Source organism: Dermacentor variabilis, chromosome 10 (genome assembly GCF_050947875.1).
Source record: "Dermacentor variabilis isolate Ectoservices chromosome 10, ASM5094787v1, whole genome shotgun sequence".
In the NCBI taxonomy this organism is placed as follows: domain Eukaryota; kingdom Metazoa; phylum Arthropoda; class Arachnida; order Ixodida; family Ixodidae; genus Dermacentor; species Dermacentor variabilis.
The window spans coordinates 135,448,723-135,465,383 of NC_134577.1; the positions used below are offsets into that span (position 1 = coordinate 135,448,723).

General features: G+C 47.2%; 1 protein-coding gene across 1 annotated transcript in view; it reads left to right on the forward strand.

The window, feature by feature from the left end:
• Positions 1-16,661, forward strand: part of LOC142559425 (adhesion G protein-coupled receptor B2-like) — a 588,333-nt gene that overhangs the window by 469,134 nt on the left and 102,538 nt on the right. The window contains exon 4 of the mRNA XM_075671022.1: positions 12,525-12,674. Within this exon, the coding sequence (XP_075527137.1) occupies positions 12,525-12,674 (150 nt within the window). The remainder of the gene's footprint in view (positions 1-12,524; positions 12,675-16,661) is intronic.

The window sequence follows — 16,661 nt, forward strand, 5'->3', positions numbered from 1 at the left end:
CTTGTGGTTTAAAAAGGGCCCCCAACACTGTACAGCGGCGCCGACATACAGGAAATTCAAGAGCGAACCACTTTGCTACTACTGGTATTTATCAAACCAGCATATCGTGGTTCAATGTAGCCTGGTAGTCCAGGGGCCAGTTCCACCACGGGTACTGCGTCGCAGCTCATATATCATGTCAGCATTAATTGTCACAAAATCACAGCATTTTTTTCTTTAGATCTTATCATTAGACAGCTAAAACACATCCAGCGAAACCCTCACCTTAATATTTCAGTAGTTTTTGTTCTAACTTACATATGCGTGCTGATCCAAATGTTACAAAGTACTGAAAATGTACCCAATGCTTTCCTTCAGGAAGCTGTTTTTATTCCTTATGATGCCAGGAAACCCAGCCTGATGCCACCAACACTCAGAAACGTAATCGGGAGCGCGCACAATGTTCTCGCACACCTTGTGTGATGTACCGTAGCGCTGAGGTGCTTCTTGTATAATGTATGAGAATCGGTTGTAAAGACAGACGTGCAAGGCTTGGCGATGTGCTTAAGCTCATGAAGTTGATTTGTGCCAAGATATCCTATCCAAGCATTCACTCCTACTTTATAAGAAGTCTACAGCACCATAACTATGCCGGCTGCTTTTATCTACATGAAACAAAGCTATTGAAACGATACAAAAAATGTTAACATCATTTTATCATTCGAGTGTTCAGATTGGTAACCTCTAGATGCGGATTAAGTTGTTTGCGTAAATAACAAGGCGACGTTAATTAAATTTTCAGTTATGGTTCTTACGTGGCTAAAGAAAATGAGCAGTTTGGAGCCCGTCCTCGAGGTTATGCAGCCAAGCGAAAAAATGTCGACTAAACATGCTTCTGTAAGAGGCATGCGAACAAAAATTTTCCAAGGAAACACTCTTGGAAGACCTAACTGACGCAGAAAAAGAACATCTGTAAAGTCACAGAAAGAACAGCACTTCATGACGGGACACAAAGGAGGAATCACACACACACTGCGCTAACTTTAAGCGCTGTGCTTTATGTGATAATGAAGCAACTAGCCCGCAGTCATTCCTTCCAAACCTGTAAAGTCAACCTGACCACATCTAGCCTTTTGTGATGCTGTCATCAATAGTATGGCCCCGTGAACATGTTCTTCATGGCCACATAGTCGCGTTCCATTTTTATTCATGCTGCTTTCTCGAAGGCAAGCATTTTAAAGTTTTGGTGTTAATACGGCAGTGAACGTGTGCCGCCGAAAGCTTGCCTGGTCGCAGAAGCGATGCATGACGGAATCATGGTGCAGATTTAGCGCGTCGCTGGCATCAAGACAATGCGCTGCCGCCGAGGGAAGCAAGATGACGAAAGGGAACAGCTTGGTAGCTGCTCACGGTGCCATGCCGATGGTGGCGGTGCCATCACGACGAAATGTGACGCGGCGATATTGACGGATGAGGCGTCTTTTTTTCTTTTATGCCTTTTATTTTACACCGAAGTCGTTAAGCGTAAGCTTTAACTCGGGCCCAACTCCGACGCGGCCTATTCAAATAGATGTAAAACGCCGAAACGCTTTTCTGAGATAACCCCTGGGTTGATTTCATTCAAATTTGCTGGATTCGGGAAAGAAAGGTAAATTCTAGTGACTATTGGAAGCGGAATTTCTATTTAGGGCTTGAATTCTGGTAAAAGATTTTCAATAACTGAAAATACGAAAAATACAGAAGCACGAAGTTTACAAATTAATAACTCCGCATCAAAACTGATATCGCGGTTCTCTAAACAGCATCCTTTAGACAATTCAAAGCGGACAAATCCAATATGCCGATTTATATCTTACGTGAAGTTACGTTGTGAACAAGGGTTGTGGAAAAGCTGTATTTCCACATTACTAAACTTTTTGAGATTCATGCGTAAGATATAAATTTTGCCCGCTTTAGATGTGCTGTTTGATGCAATGTACAGAATTGTGATATCAGTTTTCATTGCCCAAAGACAGAGTTGTAAACTTGATGGTTTCGTTTTCCGAAAATGTTCGATTTTTGCCAATTTTAAATAAACAATTGATGACCTAAATCAAAAATTCTAAACCAACGGTCACTAGATTTTAAGTTTTTCTTTTAAGTGCAACAAACCTTGTAAAATTTGATGCAGTGGTTGGAGAGAAAAACGAATCTCCTTTTACATGTATTTGGATAGGGCCACCAGATCTAGAGCTAAAGGTTCCTCTTAAGGGCTACTTTCCCCACTATCGCGTCCGCGTGTTGAGCGAAATCCCGAAGATATAGAAATACCAGCCTGACCCACAGCGGAGCTGAAGCAAGCGCTCAGCTCTCCCCATACGTGGGCTGATGCCGAATGTAACGCCATGCCAGGCCCACCTGCGGCGGAGGTGAAGCAGGCATTAAGCACTCCCCATACGTGGGCCGATCCAGAAGACAGTGCAATGCGGGGCTGACATACGGCGGAGGTGCAGTTCACCATAAAGGGGCCCACATATGAAGCTTTGCTAGTCATTTTCTTCACAGAGTGGGAGGGCACAGAGATTTTTCACTTATCAAACATCAGGTCATCGACGGCGAAACCAGGGACACCAATGCCGTCCTCGGGCTCGACCTAGAAAGTGGCTTCGACAAAGTGACGCACTCTGCCATCCTTGCGCAGGTATCCCATCTAAACCTAGGCGAGAGGTCTACGAATATTTCAAATACTTCCTCACCGGCAGAATGGTGGAGCTCATAGCCGGCGACCTGAAGACGGACGAGAAGACATTAGGGAGCCAGGGCACTCGTTGTGATTCAAGTTCGTAAAGGACTTTGCCAGCTTGAAGTACTGAAGCACACGATATACGCGGACGACATTACGCTGTGGGTGGACGGGGCAGTGATGCCCGCATAAAATGCACACTACAGAGACGGCCATCGACACGATCGAAAAAAGCCTGGAAGGTACGGGACTGCGTAGTTCCCCAAGTAAGTCAGAGCTCCTGCTTTACTAACCGATCAAAACGCACCAAATCAAGAAGCAAAGGAAACACGAAAAGATCAAGATCCGCACCAGGGATGGTAACACAATACAGACGGTCAGCAAGATCCGAGACCCGGGTATGACGATCGAAGCGCTCGGCAGGAACGGAGACACCGTCATTTCCATCATGGGTAAGGCGGCCAACGCCACCTGACTGCTCAAGCGCGTTACCACCAAGAAGAGAGTCATGAAGGAGGAAAGCATCGGACCTATACACTCCTTCGTACTCTGCCACATAGTACACGTGGCAGCCTTCCACAAGTGGGTGAAAAGCGAAAAGAAGAAGCTAGACATCCTAATCCGGAGGGCTTACAAGACACCCCTCTGTCTACCTGAAACTACCAACATGAGACGTCTCCTCCAGCTGGGCATACACAACACGCTCGACGAGATCGCCGAAGCGCAAAGAGCCGCTCAGTCGCAAAGACTGTCATCAACAAAGGCCGGCAGAAAGATCCTGCGCAGTCTAGGCATCGATTATCACGAACAGCAGCGACCAAAATGCCCCGTCCCCGGCCACGTACGACGGAACGTGCGGGTTGACCCCTCGCCGAGGAACATGCACCCGGAATTCAACGAAGGCAGAAGACGCGCTAGAGCCAAGGCACTGACGGACCTGCAGGCGGAAGACACCGGCGCCAGATACGTGGATGCAGCCGAATATGCCGGCCGCAACGGCTTCGCGATCGCGGTGGTCGACTCCGGAGGCAACGTGCGGGTGACCGCCAGCACATCGAGCAACAAGTGGAGGAAGCAGAAGAAATAGTCATCGCCCTGGCCATCGTAGACTGAGAATGCCACATGATCCTCAACGACTCCAGAGAGGCGGTGAGAAACTACGCCAAAGCAAGAATTGCCCCAACGGTGGCACGCGTCCTGCTCTGACAGGCAGACCGCGACAAGAGGACTCGAATTAAGTGGTTCCCGGCGCACGCAGGACAAGCGCCGGAGAAGCATGCCAATCACAACGAAACGGCACACGCCCGAGCGCGAGGGCTAACCGACCGCACCCCAGGCAGCGGCTGCCCGCTGTGGTTCAGCGCCAAAGACCGGATGACCAGCTTTAATGAACTGACCAAGGCTTTCGGCTGGCCCGCAGACTTCTCCCGCCGCCCTGCAAAGGGCTGAGCTGGTCGCAGGCCGTGCTGTTCAGGCAACTACAAACAAGAACGCTTCCAAGTCCGGCGCTATTGCATAGGATATACCCAGAAGCGCACCCCCATGACAAGTGCAGAGCGTGCTGCAGGGAGACGCCACATTCGAGCACATGCTATGGGATTGCTCCAAACATCCATGCGAAGCTAACTCATGACGTATACCGCCGCAACTTGAGGAAGCAACGCCGAGCGACGACCAAGAAAAACAACTCCAGGACGTCCAGCAGGTCATCAAAGCGCTGGCTAGGCAGCAGCCTGGCGAGCCGGCAACGGCGAGCGGTGATGCTCCCAGAGCATCCGCCCCGATGATGACGTAGGTCACGTCCGAAGCGCGCCTTCGCGCTTTACTGCAGGCTCAATAAACGTTTTCCCAATCCAATCCAATTAGTTATCCGCGTTTGTCCTGCATGCGTCTGCGATGAAAACAGGAAGCAGGAATGCATTGAAAATCTGAGGTGGCGCCGGCAGGTGGTAGGGCCGAAGTTAGCATGCCCAACCCCTGCACGTACTTATATCTGCGTTGACATGAGTTCGTGGTAGTGATAGCGACCAAAGCTCTACTTTTTCTGCGCGCTCTAGCCATTGTGAAACTAAGGATGTAGTTAGCATGCCCAGCCACTGAATGCAAATTGCAGCTGTTACGAGTGGTGGAATCCCGCTGGGGCTGATTATGAAGAAAGCTTCCTTTCTCGGTCCACTCTCGCGATGGTGAAGCTAAAATGAGGAGGAGGCCTGATGGACACAACGTTGATGGTCACCATAACAGAATGGATGAACAACCTGCGGAAAGGACAAAGCACACCAAGTTTTTAGCACTTGTCAAAGAGTAAAGCGCTACAATGGCTAGTATGCCCTCATGGGGATGGTAGACCAAACTGCTTCTCACTGCTAATACTGGACTGATACTAAGAAAATACTTTGTTCGCGGACACCACGCTACACTGAATTTAGCAAAACAATATCAGTTTACAAGCTGATAGTGCCATTATCTGGTGTCCTTCTTGTGTGTGTGGAGGGTATACAGGTCCTAGCAAAGAAAAGGTAGTATCTTTGTTTTTGCTGCAGTTGCGTACAAACAAAATTTGTTGAAGTGATCGGACAGCGATCTACCAGCGGAGACCAACGCCCAAATTAAAAATAATTGCTGGTTTCAGACCTTCCAGTATACTTCGCGCTTAGCTACTATCTGTAATATCTTATATTTTCTTTTTGTGCTCTTATGAAGCGGAAAAGTCCAGATTACTGCAATATCAACAACAGTGCACAAAATAGGCTGGTTTTGAAGCTGTGAGCACGCACCGCACTTTTGTTCATTCAGCAAACGTAGTATCGGGGCAACACGTTTGAGCAAAATGATTAGGTTTTTGATCAAAGCACTGTGACAGGCGGGAAGAAATTGTTGTGATGCCCGGTCGAAACAATACCATCTGAAATCATATTTACTTATACATATTTTTTGAGAAGTCACTATAACCCTTTATACATTTGCTTCGTATGAGTTATATACTAGCTTGCCTCATCAATCTCAAGAATGTATTCCCTTTGCGGGAGAAGGCTTTAGTGAAAAACGACGCAACTTAAGAGTAAAACATCTAGCAAGGTTTCTATTCAGATGATTGACAAAATTGTGCACTGAGAACGTGTCGACTAGCGTGCGATTGAAGGTTGAGTTATAATCGTTTTAAGCTTGTGTTGCGCCTAGCACGAGCGAGTAGTGTTAGTGATGACACTGGTGTGGAAGTGGTCAGCTCGGTCTGCGACTTCTTCTTCTGGATCTCCACGTTGAACGTCGCAGTCGTCACGATGATAGCACTCCTGTGACATTATTAGCTCAGTGGGCTGGGAAGGCTCGAGTGGTAGCTCACCTTGAGTGGTATTGGGTAACAATTATTAATATACGTACTTTGCGATGATGAAAAATATGCAGAAACACCACTGCTGTTGTCTAACTATTCGTAGACTGTCCCCCAAATTTCCATTCGCCCACCCCAAACATTGATTAGGCCCACCGCCAAATTTCAATTCGGCACACCCTCAAATTTAACGCCCGATTTTCTTTTCGTCCAGCGTTAAACTTCAAGTTAGTCCATTCCCAAATTTCAATTGGGCCACCCATAATTTTCAAGTTGGTCCACGCACGAACTTCCACAAATCGTCTTCCAAATTTCGAGTCGACGCACTCCAAAATTTAGGTTGGCCCACCCCCATATCGCCCCGAAATTCAGATTGCCCGACCCCGAGATTGCCCCCATGTTTAGGTAGGACCAACCCCATATCACCCCCAAAAGCAGATTGGCCGGCCTCCACAACACCACCAAATTTAGGTTAGCCCACTCCAATACCACCTGCAACCTGAGCTTGGTCCACCCCCTATCCGCCCCAAACTAACGCTGGCCCACCCCTCGATCACCTGAAATTTAGGATGGCCCACCGCAAATCACCCACCAATTTCATTTCATTTCATTTTATTACCTTAAAGACCCCATTCGGGGTATCACATAAGGAGTGGTTTACATGTGAACACAAGAAAAGGCAGGTCTTACATTGAAATACAAGTTTCAGCAGTTTCTAGAAATTGTGAATGACATGTGATGGCAGCGACATTAATGGGTAGGTCGTTCCAGTCCTTGGCAGCTCGAGGAAAAAATGATGATTGAAAAGTGACAGTTCGTGTTCGAGGAAGAAAAACTGAGTTGATGGCTGGTGCGCTGTGACATGCGTGAAGATAATGGCGTGACGTAAGGCGGGTGGCTTAGTGAGCTGTATAAAAATGTGGGATAAAGAGAGAGCGTGGTGATGCGACGACGAAAAGCAAGAGATGCCAAGCTAGATTGTGCCTTTAAGTGTGAAATGCAGATGTTATATGAATATGAAGAATGGATGAATCTAGTAGCACGATTCTGAACTGACTCGAGTGCATTGATGATATATGTTTGATGAGGGTTCCAGATGGCCGCAGCATATTCCAGTTGTGGTCTGACAAATGATTTGAAGGCGAGTAGTTTGACGTGCAGTGGAGCATGACGAAGATGACGCCTCATGAACCCAAGGGACTTGTTCGCTGACGAGATTACGTTAGTCGCATGCGCATTCCAGGAAAGGTCGTGGGACAGGGTTACGCCTAAGTACTTATAGGCTAGAACTGATTCTACTGGGGCGTTTGCAATTGTGTAAGTAGACAGATAAGGATTACGATGGCGGGAAATTGAAGTAACTTTGCACTTGTTAGGGTTCAAGGTCATTTGCGAACGGTTGCACCAGTCCTGCACGTTATTTAGGTCATTCTGGAGAGATGCTTGGTCAGAGATGTTAGTCACAGTACGATAAATCACAGTCGTCAGCGAACATTTGAATAGGACAAGACACATGCAGTGGAAGATCGTTAATGTATATTAGAAAAAGAAGCGGTCCTAAGACTGAGCCTTGAGGGACACCTGAAGTGACAGGGAGGGGTTTGGAGGAGATGTTATTGACAAGGACGAAGTGGGAACGATTAGTAAGGAATTCTTTTATCCATTGCACTACAAGAGGATCCAAGTTCAATCTAGATAATTTTATTAGCAAGCGGTTATGAGGCAATGTGCCAAAAGCTTTAGAGTAGTCTAGAAAGATGGCATCAGTTTGAACGCTGTTATCAAGATTAACGTGGATATCATTAAGGAAGATAGCTAGTTGCGTTTCACATGAAAGCCCTTTACGAAAACCATGTTGAGAAGGATGAAAGAAGTTTACCGAGCCTAAAAAGTTCATAATATGCGAGTATATGACATGTTCCACGATTTTGCAAGGAACACTAGTTAACGAAATGGGGCGGTAGGTTAAGGGGGAGTCTTTGTTACCTGCTTTGAATACTGGAATGACCTTTCCCACTTTCCAATCATCCGGTAAAGTACTTGTAGACAGTGATTGCGTGAACAACAGAGTGAAAGAGGCCGCGGATATATGCTTAGTATTCATTACGATCTTTCAGTTAATTTCGTCTACACCGGAAGGAGTACATAATTTGTTTTTTTTTCAATGATTGATAGTATACCATCTATCGAAAATACAATGGGTGGCATATGTGATGTTATGTTAGTAGGTAGTGGAAAGTCTGGAGTGGTAGTTTCTTTTTGTAAACACGGAAAAAAATGTTGTGTTGAATATATCAGCGCAATCGGCGTCCGTGGCAGTGTCGCCTGCTGCATTCGTCAGGCTGATGGTACGAGCTTCTTGTGGATTTAAAATGCGCCAGAACTGCCGAGGATTTCGAGTAAGTAGCTGGGGCAGGTCGACGTTATAAAAAGGTTTTTTAGCAGTGCGAAGGGCACTCAAGTAGGCGTTCTCTGCCGTGTAGTATTTTGACCAAGCCTCGGTGCTTCCAAGACGCGTGGCTAGCCGGAAGCGACGTTTCTTTTGGTTTTCAAGCTTCTTTTAAGCTGTAGTGAACCATGGCTTGTTTTGATTAGTATGCATAGTTATTCTTGGTATATGTTTGTTTACGAGTTCATTAATTTTATTTTTAAATAGTGAATGCCTATGGAATAATGTCTCAAAAGTTGAAAAGAAGTCGCCTAACTCGTAATTAATAGCGTCGTAGTTCCCTTTATCATATAGGCATATAGTTTTGTTGCATTTTTGTTGTCGCATGGGTTGAAAGGTGAAGGTGGCATGGATTACTTTATGATCACTTACCTCATGGAGGTAAGTTATGGATAATAGACTTTCAGGATGGCTGCTTAGTATAAGGTCGAGTACATTAGATGTGTCTTTTGTAACCCGTGTAGGCTCTAGCACAAGTTAGTTAGATTGAAATTAAGATACACATTAACAAATTCTTTAGCAGCTTCATTGCCTATGATTAAAGCACTATTGTTAGTCCATTTGATTTGCCGAAAATTAATGTCGCCGAAAAGCAGGATTTCTGCGTTAGGGTGTTTTTTACTAAGTTTACTCAAGATGTTATTAGGTTAATGCGAAAAATCAGGAGTGTTATGTGGTGGTCTGTAACAAACGTCCAAGAGAACAGTCTGTGGTGAAGCGCGGCAGATTAGCCTTGTTATTTCCAAGTCGATCTCAATGGTTGCAAGCGTGCACGATAAATGGTGATGAGCGGCGATTAGCACATCACCACCTAGTGAGATTTGGCGGTCCTTCCGGTAAAGGCAGAAATTAGGCAAGTCAGTAAGAACCTCAGCATCGGTAACATCGTCAGTCAGCCAGGTTTCAGTTTTTATCAGCAAATTACTGTTAGACGACAACACGAGGTTAGACAGAATATCGCGTTTAGGGAGGAAGCTGCGTGCGTTGGCAAAGATTACGGAAAAGTAGAGGTTAGCTCGTGTCGATACCGCAGGGCCAGGGGCTTTCCCGCGTCGAGTTGGCTGCTATTGCAGTTCTTTCACACTCTGTGCGTTCATCGAAAACATAGCTCCTATTACCCATAAACAGCGTTTTAAAGCGCAGAGAATAGGGTGCCGATTTGCTTTTTGCGAGTGAAACAAGGTGTCGGCGGGCCAATTGAACAGGACGTGTAAAATCCCCGTCAACGCTGAAGTTTGTTCCTTTAAATTTACGGTCGTTAGAAAGAACAAGATCTTTTGTTTTATGAAAGGTGAACTTCACTATTATGGGGTGGTTACGATTAGCTGCACGATTGCCAAAGCGGTGCGCGCGCTCCATTTCTTTTGGGTCAAGCGTGATGCTCATAGTTTGCGACAGTGGTCAATGATTATATCCTCCGATTAAGGTTAGTCCACGCATATATCACCCCTCAATTCAGCTTGGCACAGCCGCACATCACCCTCATGTTTAGGTTATCCCGTCCCCATATGTCACCCCCAAATTTAGGTTGGCGGACCCCCATATCATCCCCAAATCCAGGTTGGCTACCCCCATATCAGCCCCAAACTTAGCCTGGTCCACCCCTCTATCACCTCAAATTTAGGATGGCCCACCGCAAATCACTCCCGCATTTAGGTTAGCCCGTCCCCATATCACCCCCGACTCAGCTTCGTCCAGCCCCATATCACCCCCATGGTTAGGGTGGCCCACCCCCCATATTCCCCCGAACTTAGGGTTACCCACCCATATATCACCTCAAATTTAGGTTGGGCCACCCCCATCCCAGCCTCAAATTCAGCTTGGCTCGTTACCATTTCACACCAAATTTAGGTTGGGCCACTCCCATATCACTACCAAATTCAACTTGGCCCATCCCTGTATCACGCCCAAATTCATGCTGATGCCACTTACAATTTCATGTTGGCCACCCCAACCCTTTTTATAAAGACCTATGTATTCATACGGGAAATGCGTCAAGTTTTTTGGCGTTATAGACACGACTTAGCACGGTTTTGCTACCAAGTTGCTGTGGTACTCACCAAAGAATGCTGCACATTAAAAGCAAATGCCCCGAAAGAGGGACGCCATACGTTGATCCTAAATACTGACGGCTAGCCAAGCTAGCTTTTCTGTAGAGCGACCGGGGCAGACACAGCACGGGACATTTATTCAAATGTTTCTTTTACGGCCATACCTACGGATTCATACCACTTCGCTGTAGGGAACAAATTAACAGTCGCGAAGATGTGCAGCGTGTGTTCCACACACTGAACATCTTCTCCTAGTTGGTGTATTTGTTATTTGGGTGAATCTTTAGAAATAATTAACGTTCGGGCAGCGACTCAGCCTAGCAGAACCTTTGTTCCACACGAATATTGGATAGGAATGGCACAGGCCACCGGGTGGCATTGTGGCCCAGGTGGACCTGATTCGCTCGGAGTATGTGCCATTAGGGACAAGCGAAAGTCGAAGAAAACAGACCTCCGAGAAGAACGCAATAAGGATAGCCATTTTGTTCTCCCAGGTTCCATGCTACAAGCCACGAAACTTTTTTTTTGCATAACACAAAGCTATGCGCAAGCATCTAGTTATGATGTCCAATGAATAAAATCTTCATAAATGCGTTGAGTTAACAAATGAACACGACACTGCTGTTTTAGGAAGGAAAAATAGAAAAACATAATATTTCAAGATAACCATTGGAAAACCAGAACCGAAAGCAAATCATGAGTTTTGTGTTTCTGCCATCTGGTGGGAGAATATAAAACTAAGTCTTATGCGCTTTTTAAAAAAAATGCGCCGCTGAAAAACCAGAACCGAAAGCAAATGTTGGGTTTTGTGTTTCTGCCTTCTAGTGAGGCACTGCAAAACTAGGTCCTGTGCTGCTTAAAAAAAAAAGTGCGAAGTGGGAATCGATCCGCGGCCACCGTGACACGGGACTAAAAGTGTGCGCGATTCTACCACTCGGCCACGGTTTCAGAGGCGTCGCCCAGTAGTACGCTCATCTTTCCATAGATACCGCGTGAATTTTCACGACAGTGTTACAAAAAACGCTTTTGGGAACAGTGTTACGCCATGTGTGGAGAGTCGCGATAGGCATCAGTCGAAAGCTGAGTCTCCGGACTACATACGCTGCACTGGGTATTACGATAGGCGCCGTAGTTTAACCACAGGCATCGTTATTGCCTAGGAAATTGAGTACAAATTTTCGTCGTTTCCGTAGGCTTCCATTGCTAAGTCGTTAACCTCTGTGGGAAAAAAATTCTTACGTGCGATAGAGTGATCCCTGCATTTGGCTCATGTGGATTGTCTTCCAGAACACGTCTGTCACCTGCCTTTCTCGATAATCGACTTGCAGCTTTTGTTATTCGCGAAAAACCCGCTCGTTTCATTGAAAACGTGCTAGCTTCGTTCGGGGCCCGCTTGGGGCACTAGTTGGCACGTGTCCACTAAAGCTGGATATGCTTGCAAGCTCTGCACTTGTGACGATTCCTTATGTGGCCTATACATGCGGTACTTTGGCACGAAATAAAGACTGTTGTAATTCATCGCCTGTGTGTAGCACGTATTTGTATCCTCGTATTTTCGTGCGATATAATCCTCTTCACTTTGTAAGTTGCGATTTGCGCTCTAAAGTAATTAGTGAACAATGTTCATTACCGATATTTTGTTATTTAGTAAATTATGAATGTTTGCTCAGGAGATATTCGTAGGATAATTAGTTGGTAGGGCATTATCATTTCAAAAGCAACGCGCTTGTTAAGACACGAAGAAGCACTGCATCTCATGCACACTTGTGTTTGGGGGTTTGGCGTTAGTCCATGTCCTAACAAATGCGTCGTCTTTGAAATGATAATATCTTTCGTTTCTTCTTTTTGTAATGTCCGTCTCTTCGAGTAATCCAGCTTACTGAGTAGATGCGTGATTTTGAATATTTCGTTAACCGTTAAAAGAAGCCATCTGCTTCGTAAGTACAGCCTTGGATTTTCTGCAGCAATTAACTCGACCCTGGGCGCACGCAGTTGCTGGCTGGACCTGTCCGAGGGGGCCTCGTACGCGACCACGGTGCCGGTTTGCGTATGCGTGCTGCTGCAGTTGTTCTTCCTGAGCGCCGCCTTCTGCTGCTCAAGACCGCGGAGGAATCTGTCCCCCGGGCACTTACAGCGGGCCAGGTGCTGTCGCAACACTTCACTCGCATGATGCATCAGATGCACATCTGGCTGCACCAGTTTATGCGCACTGTTGTCTTCTACGTTAGAGCACGGGAAAATTTGTGGAAATTTCACTGGTTCCTATCAGTGAGAGAAAGGCCTGCCGAGCCGAACGTGTTAGCTGCTTCTAGAGCATCCCTGATCAAACGGAGGGGCCACGCGATCGAGTTGGATCTCAGTCGCGCTTCCTGGTAGATGTTAATAGCCCCTCCAAGCGCTCTGAGCTCGATCGTGGCTATCTGAACCAACCAGGTGAATGGGTTCCGAGCACTCAATTTCAACCAGTCAACCGCGCCACAAGGGTGCTTTAAAGTACTAGAAATGGAGCGGGGAAATGAGCCATTAGTTTAGAGCGTAGCTCTGAGGCCCCTGTTCCTGCGTTGAGCGTCGCCGTCGCTGGAGTCGTTCTTCGGCGTAACCGAGCAATCGAGCAGAGCGAAGGATGAAAGGTCGAAAGGTAAAATTTCACACATGTCCTCGTTTCTCGTTATGCACTCAAGTGCGTCGCTTATTATACCCCTGTCACACGGGCACCCGCGAATTCCGTTGACATGAAACTCCCCAATGGAGATTTATGGCCATATAGTTGCGGCCGTGCTACACGGTTCAATGCAGCGTAACACGACGGGCTCCGCATGGAACGGCGCTGCTGCGATAACTTTCGCGTGCAACTGCTCACACATGCACAGAACCCGTTAAATGTAGCTTTTTTTAACGCAGTATGTAATCTAATAAAAGCACAGTGACAAAGTTTGCTGTATGTTACCGCAAGTCTTGTTTTCCATGCATAGTGAAGTTGAAAGAAATGCTCGCCACACTATGCTCTTGCTTTCGTGCGTAGTCAGCGTGGTCACGTTCGACTGGTGCGCATCGAGTTGTGATTCTGTTCTGTGTAATCTGCACGTTCGCGGTGGGCTCAACTGCTTCCACATGACTGACGAAGTGGATAAACAAACTAAATGGCGAAACGACAATTCCATACGCGGCATGGTGAAGCATTGGGGTAGAGGGTACAGGCGCTATGTCCTTAAAAAAATTAAAAACTCCGATTAGGTGGCGTATAAACAAAGGTAAAAATAATAATGCTAAATTTGCAATTGAGCCAGTTACAACCATTTTATTAGCGTGACTTTCTTCGCAGCTGTGGCAATCTGGGAACGAGTACTCCATCCAGCAGTATAGCGGTCATTGTCGAACTCCCTTTGCCAAAATCTTTATTTAACTTCCTTGGCACAAGGTAGATCATTGATGTAAAAACTCCCTTGATGTAAAGACGAAGGAGTTACATGGACTTCGCTGGTGCCCGTGTGACAGGGGCATCATTCTTTAAAATTTGTTTTCTCAATGGTAGGCAATAGTCTTCTGCCTGGTTTCGCATTGAACCTGCCGCAGTAGCTCCGTAGCGTTCTCTTGCTGAACATGAGGACCTGGGTTCCATTCTCGGCAGCACTTGAGATGAGGGCTAAATACGAAAGAGCTCGTGTACCTAGACATAGGGGTGTGTTGAAAAACGCCAGGGGTTCTAAATGAATCCAGAGCCCTGCAATATGGCTCAAGAGTTGTTTCGGGACGTTAAGGTCAACGAATGAAGGAATATTATATTGTTGTATATTGTTATATATGTTGTTATATTCGCCATGTTATATGGTTGCTTGTGGAAAGACACAGACAGAAGAGGCATTTACAGGCTATTTACACTGCAGCCAGGCACCAGGCCGACACTCGCTCGCGCCAAGCGCACCGACCAACTTCATCGTCGTTCTCGCGGCGGCTCGTTTCTTGAGCATCGCTCGATGATATCGTAATACTAGCCCCCTCCCCCCCCCCGGCGGCAGAAGCACCGTCACGGTGCTGTTAAATATCCAAGGCGCGTGGAGAGTTGTAGGGCTTGAGTCGGGCGACGTGGACAATGTCACTGGTTGTGACAGCGGAGGACGTAGTGGCCGTGGCCTGAACGATTTCATGGGTGACATCGGTCACCTTGCGGCGCACGCGATATGGACCTGTGTAACAAGAAAGGAGTTTTTCACATAGGCCAACTTTACGCGAAGGTGACCAAAGCAACACGAGGCTGCCGGGCACAATATGGACATCACGGTGACGGAGGTCGTAGCGTTGCTTCTGCTTGTCTTGAGACACTTTTAGAGGAGCGCGCGCAAGTTGGCGAGCGTGGTCAGCATGGGCGATTGCATCACGCGCATAATCGCTAGTTGAAGCTGTGGCGTACGGAAGTACAGTGTCCAGTGGTAGAGCTGGTTCGCGGCCATGCAAGAGGTAAAACGGGGAAAAGCGAGCAGTTTCGAGACGGGAAGAGTTGTATGCAAAGGTAATGTAGGGTAGAGCCTGGTCCCAGTCACGGTGGTCGTCGGAAACGTATTTGGATAGCCTGTCTGTAAGGGTGCGGTTCAAGCGCTCAGTGAGGCTGTTCGTTTGGGGATGGTAGGAGGTGGTAAATTTATGTTGTATTGAGCAGGCACGCATAATGTCAATGACTTTGGCTAAGAACGTACGGCCATGGTCTCTAAGCAATTACCGCGTAGCACCATGCATCCAAATAATATCATGTAGGAGGAAGTCCGCAACATCAGTTGCGCAATTGGTCGGAAGAGCATGGGTTATGGCGTAGCGGGTCGCGTAGTCCACCTCGACTGCAACCCACTTGTTCCCTGGTGTAGATTCTGGAAATGGGCCGAGAAGGTCTAAGCCGACACGATGAAAGGACTCGGCAGGAATGTCGAGCGGCTCCAGGTAACCAGCGGGCAGCTGGGAAGGCTTCTTGCATCGTTGGCAAACTTCACAAGCGGAGACGTAACGTCGTACGGAACGGGCAAGACCCGGCCAGAAAAAAACGGCGACGTACACGGTCATAGGTTCAAGATACGCCGAGATGTCCTGCCGTTGGTGCATCGTGGAGCTCTTCTATAACGATGGAGCGGAGGTGTTTAGGTACTACAAGTAGGAACTCAGAGCCGTCCGGATGAATGTTACGACAGTACAGAGTACCATCGCGGAGGACGAAGAGGCGTAGAGTAGCATCGGCCGGAGAGTGCTAGAAACGGTCGTTGAGTGATCTGATGTAGGCGTCACGGCGTCGCTCGTCGGCGAAACGAAGGAGCTGTGATACAGAAAATACACAAGAAGCACTGGCAATATTAGAGGAGTCAGAGTCGTCAACAGGGTACCGCGACAAGCTGTCAGCGTCTTGGTGGTGGCGACCAGACTTGTACACCACGGAATAAGAAAATTCTTGTAGCCTCAAATCCCATCGACCAAGCCGGCCTGTAGGATTTTTTAGCGAAGAGAGCCAGCAGAGAGCATGATGGTCAGTGACGACGGAAAAAGGGCGACCGTAAAGGTAAGGACGCAACTTCGCAACCGTCCAGACTACAGCAAGGCCTTCTCGTTCCGTAATGGAATAGTTTCGCTCCGATGGTGTGAGGAGGCGGCTCGCATAAGCAATAACGCGATCCTGGCCACGCTGACGCTAGCCTAAAACGGCACCTACGCCATGACCACTGGCATCTGTAAGCAATTCTGTAGGGGCATCAGGGTCGAAGTGAGCGAGAATTGGTGGTGAGGAGAGAAGAGTAACGAGACGAGAGAAGGCGGCGGCTTCTGCAGTACCCCTTGAAAATTGTACGCCTTTCTTCAAAAGATTAGTGAGGGGTCTAGCAATTTCTGCAAAATCTTGAATAAAACGACGAAAGTACGAGCATAGCCCTACAAAACTTCGAACGTCTGCGGCTGTCTTCGAAACCGGAAACTCTCTGACAGCGCGAGTTTTGTCGGGATCAGGCTGCACTCCGGAAGCGTCAACGACATGACCCAGAAGAGTAATTTTCCGGTGGCTAAAACGACATTTGGACGAGTTAAGATGCAGCTTCGCCTTTGGAAATACATCAAGTATAGTTGTGAGACGTTCAAGGTGATTGTCGAACGTGGGCGAGA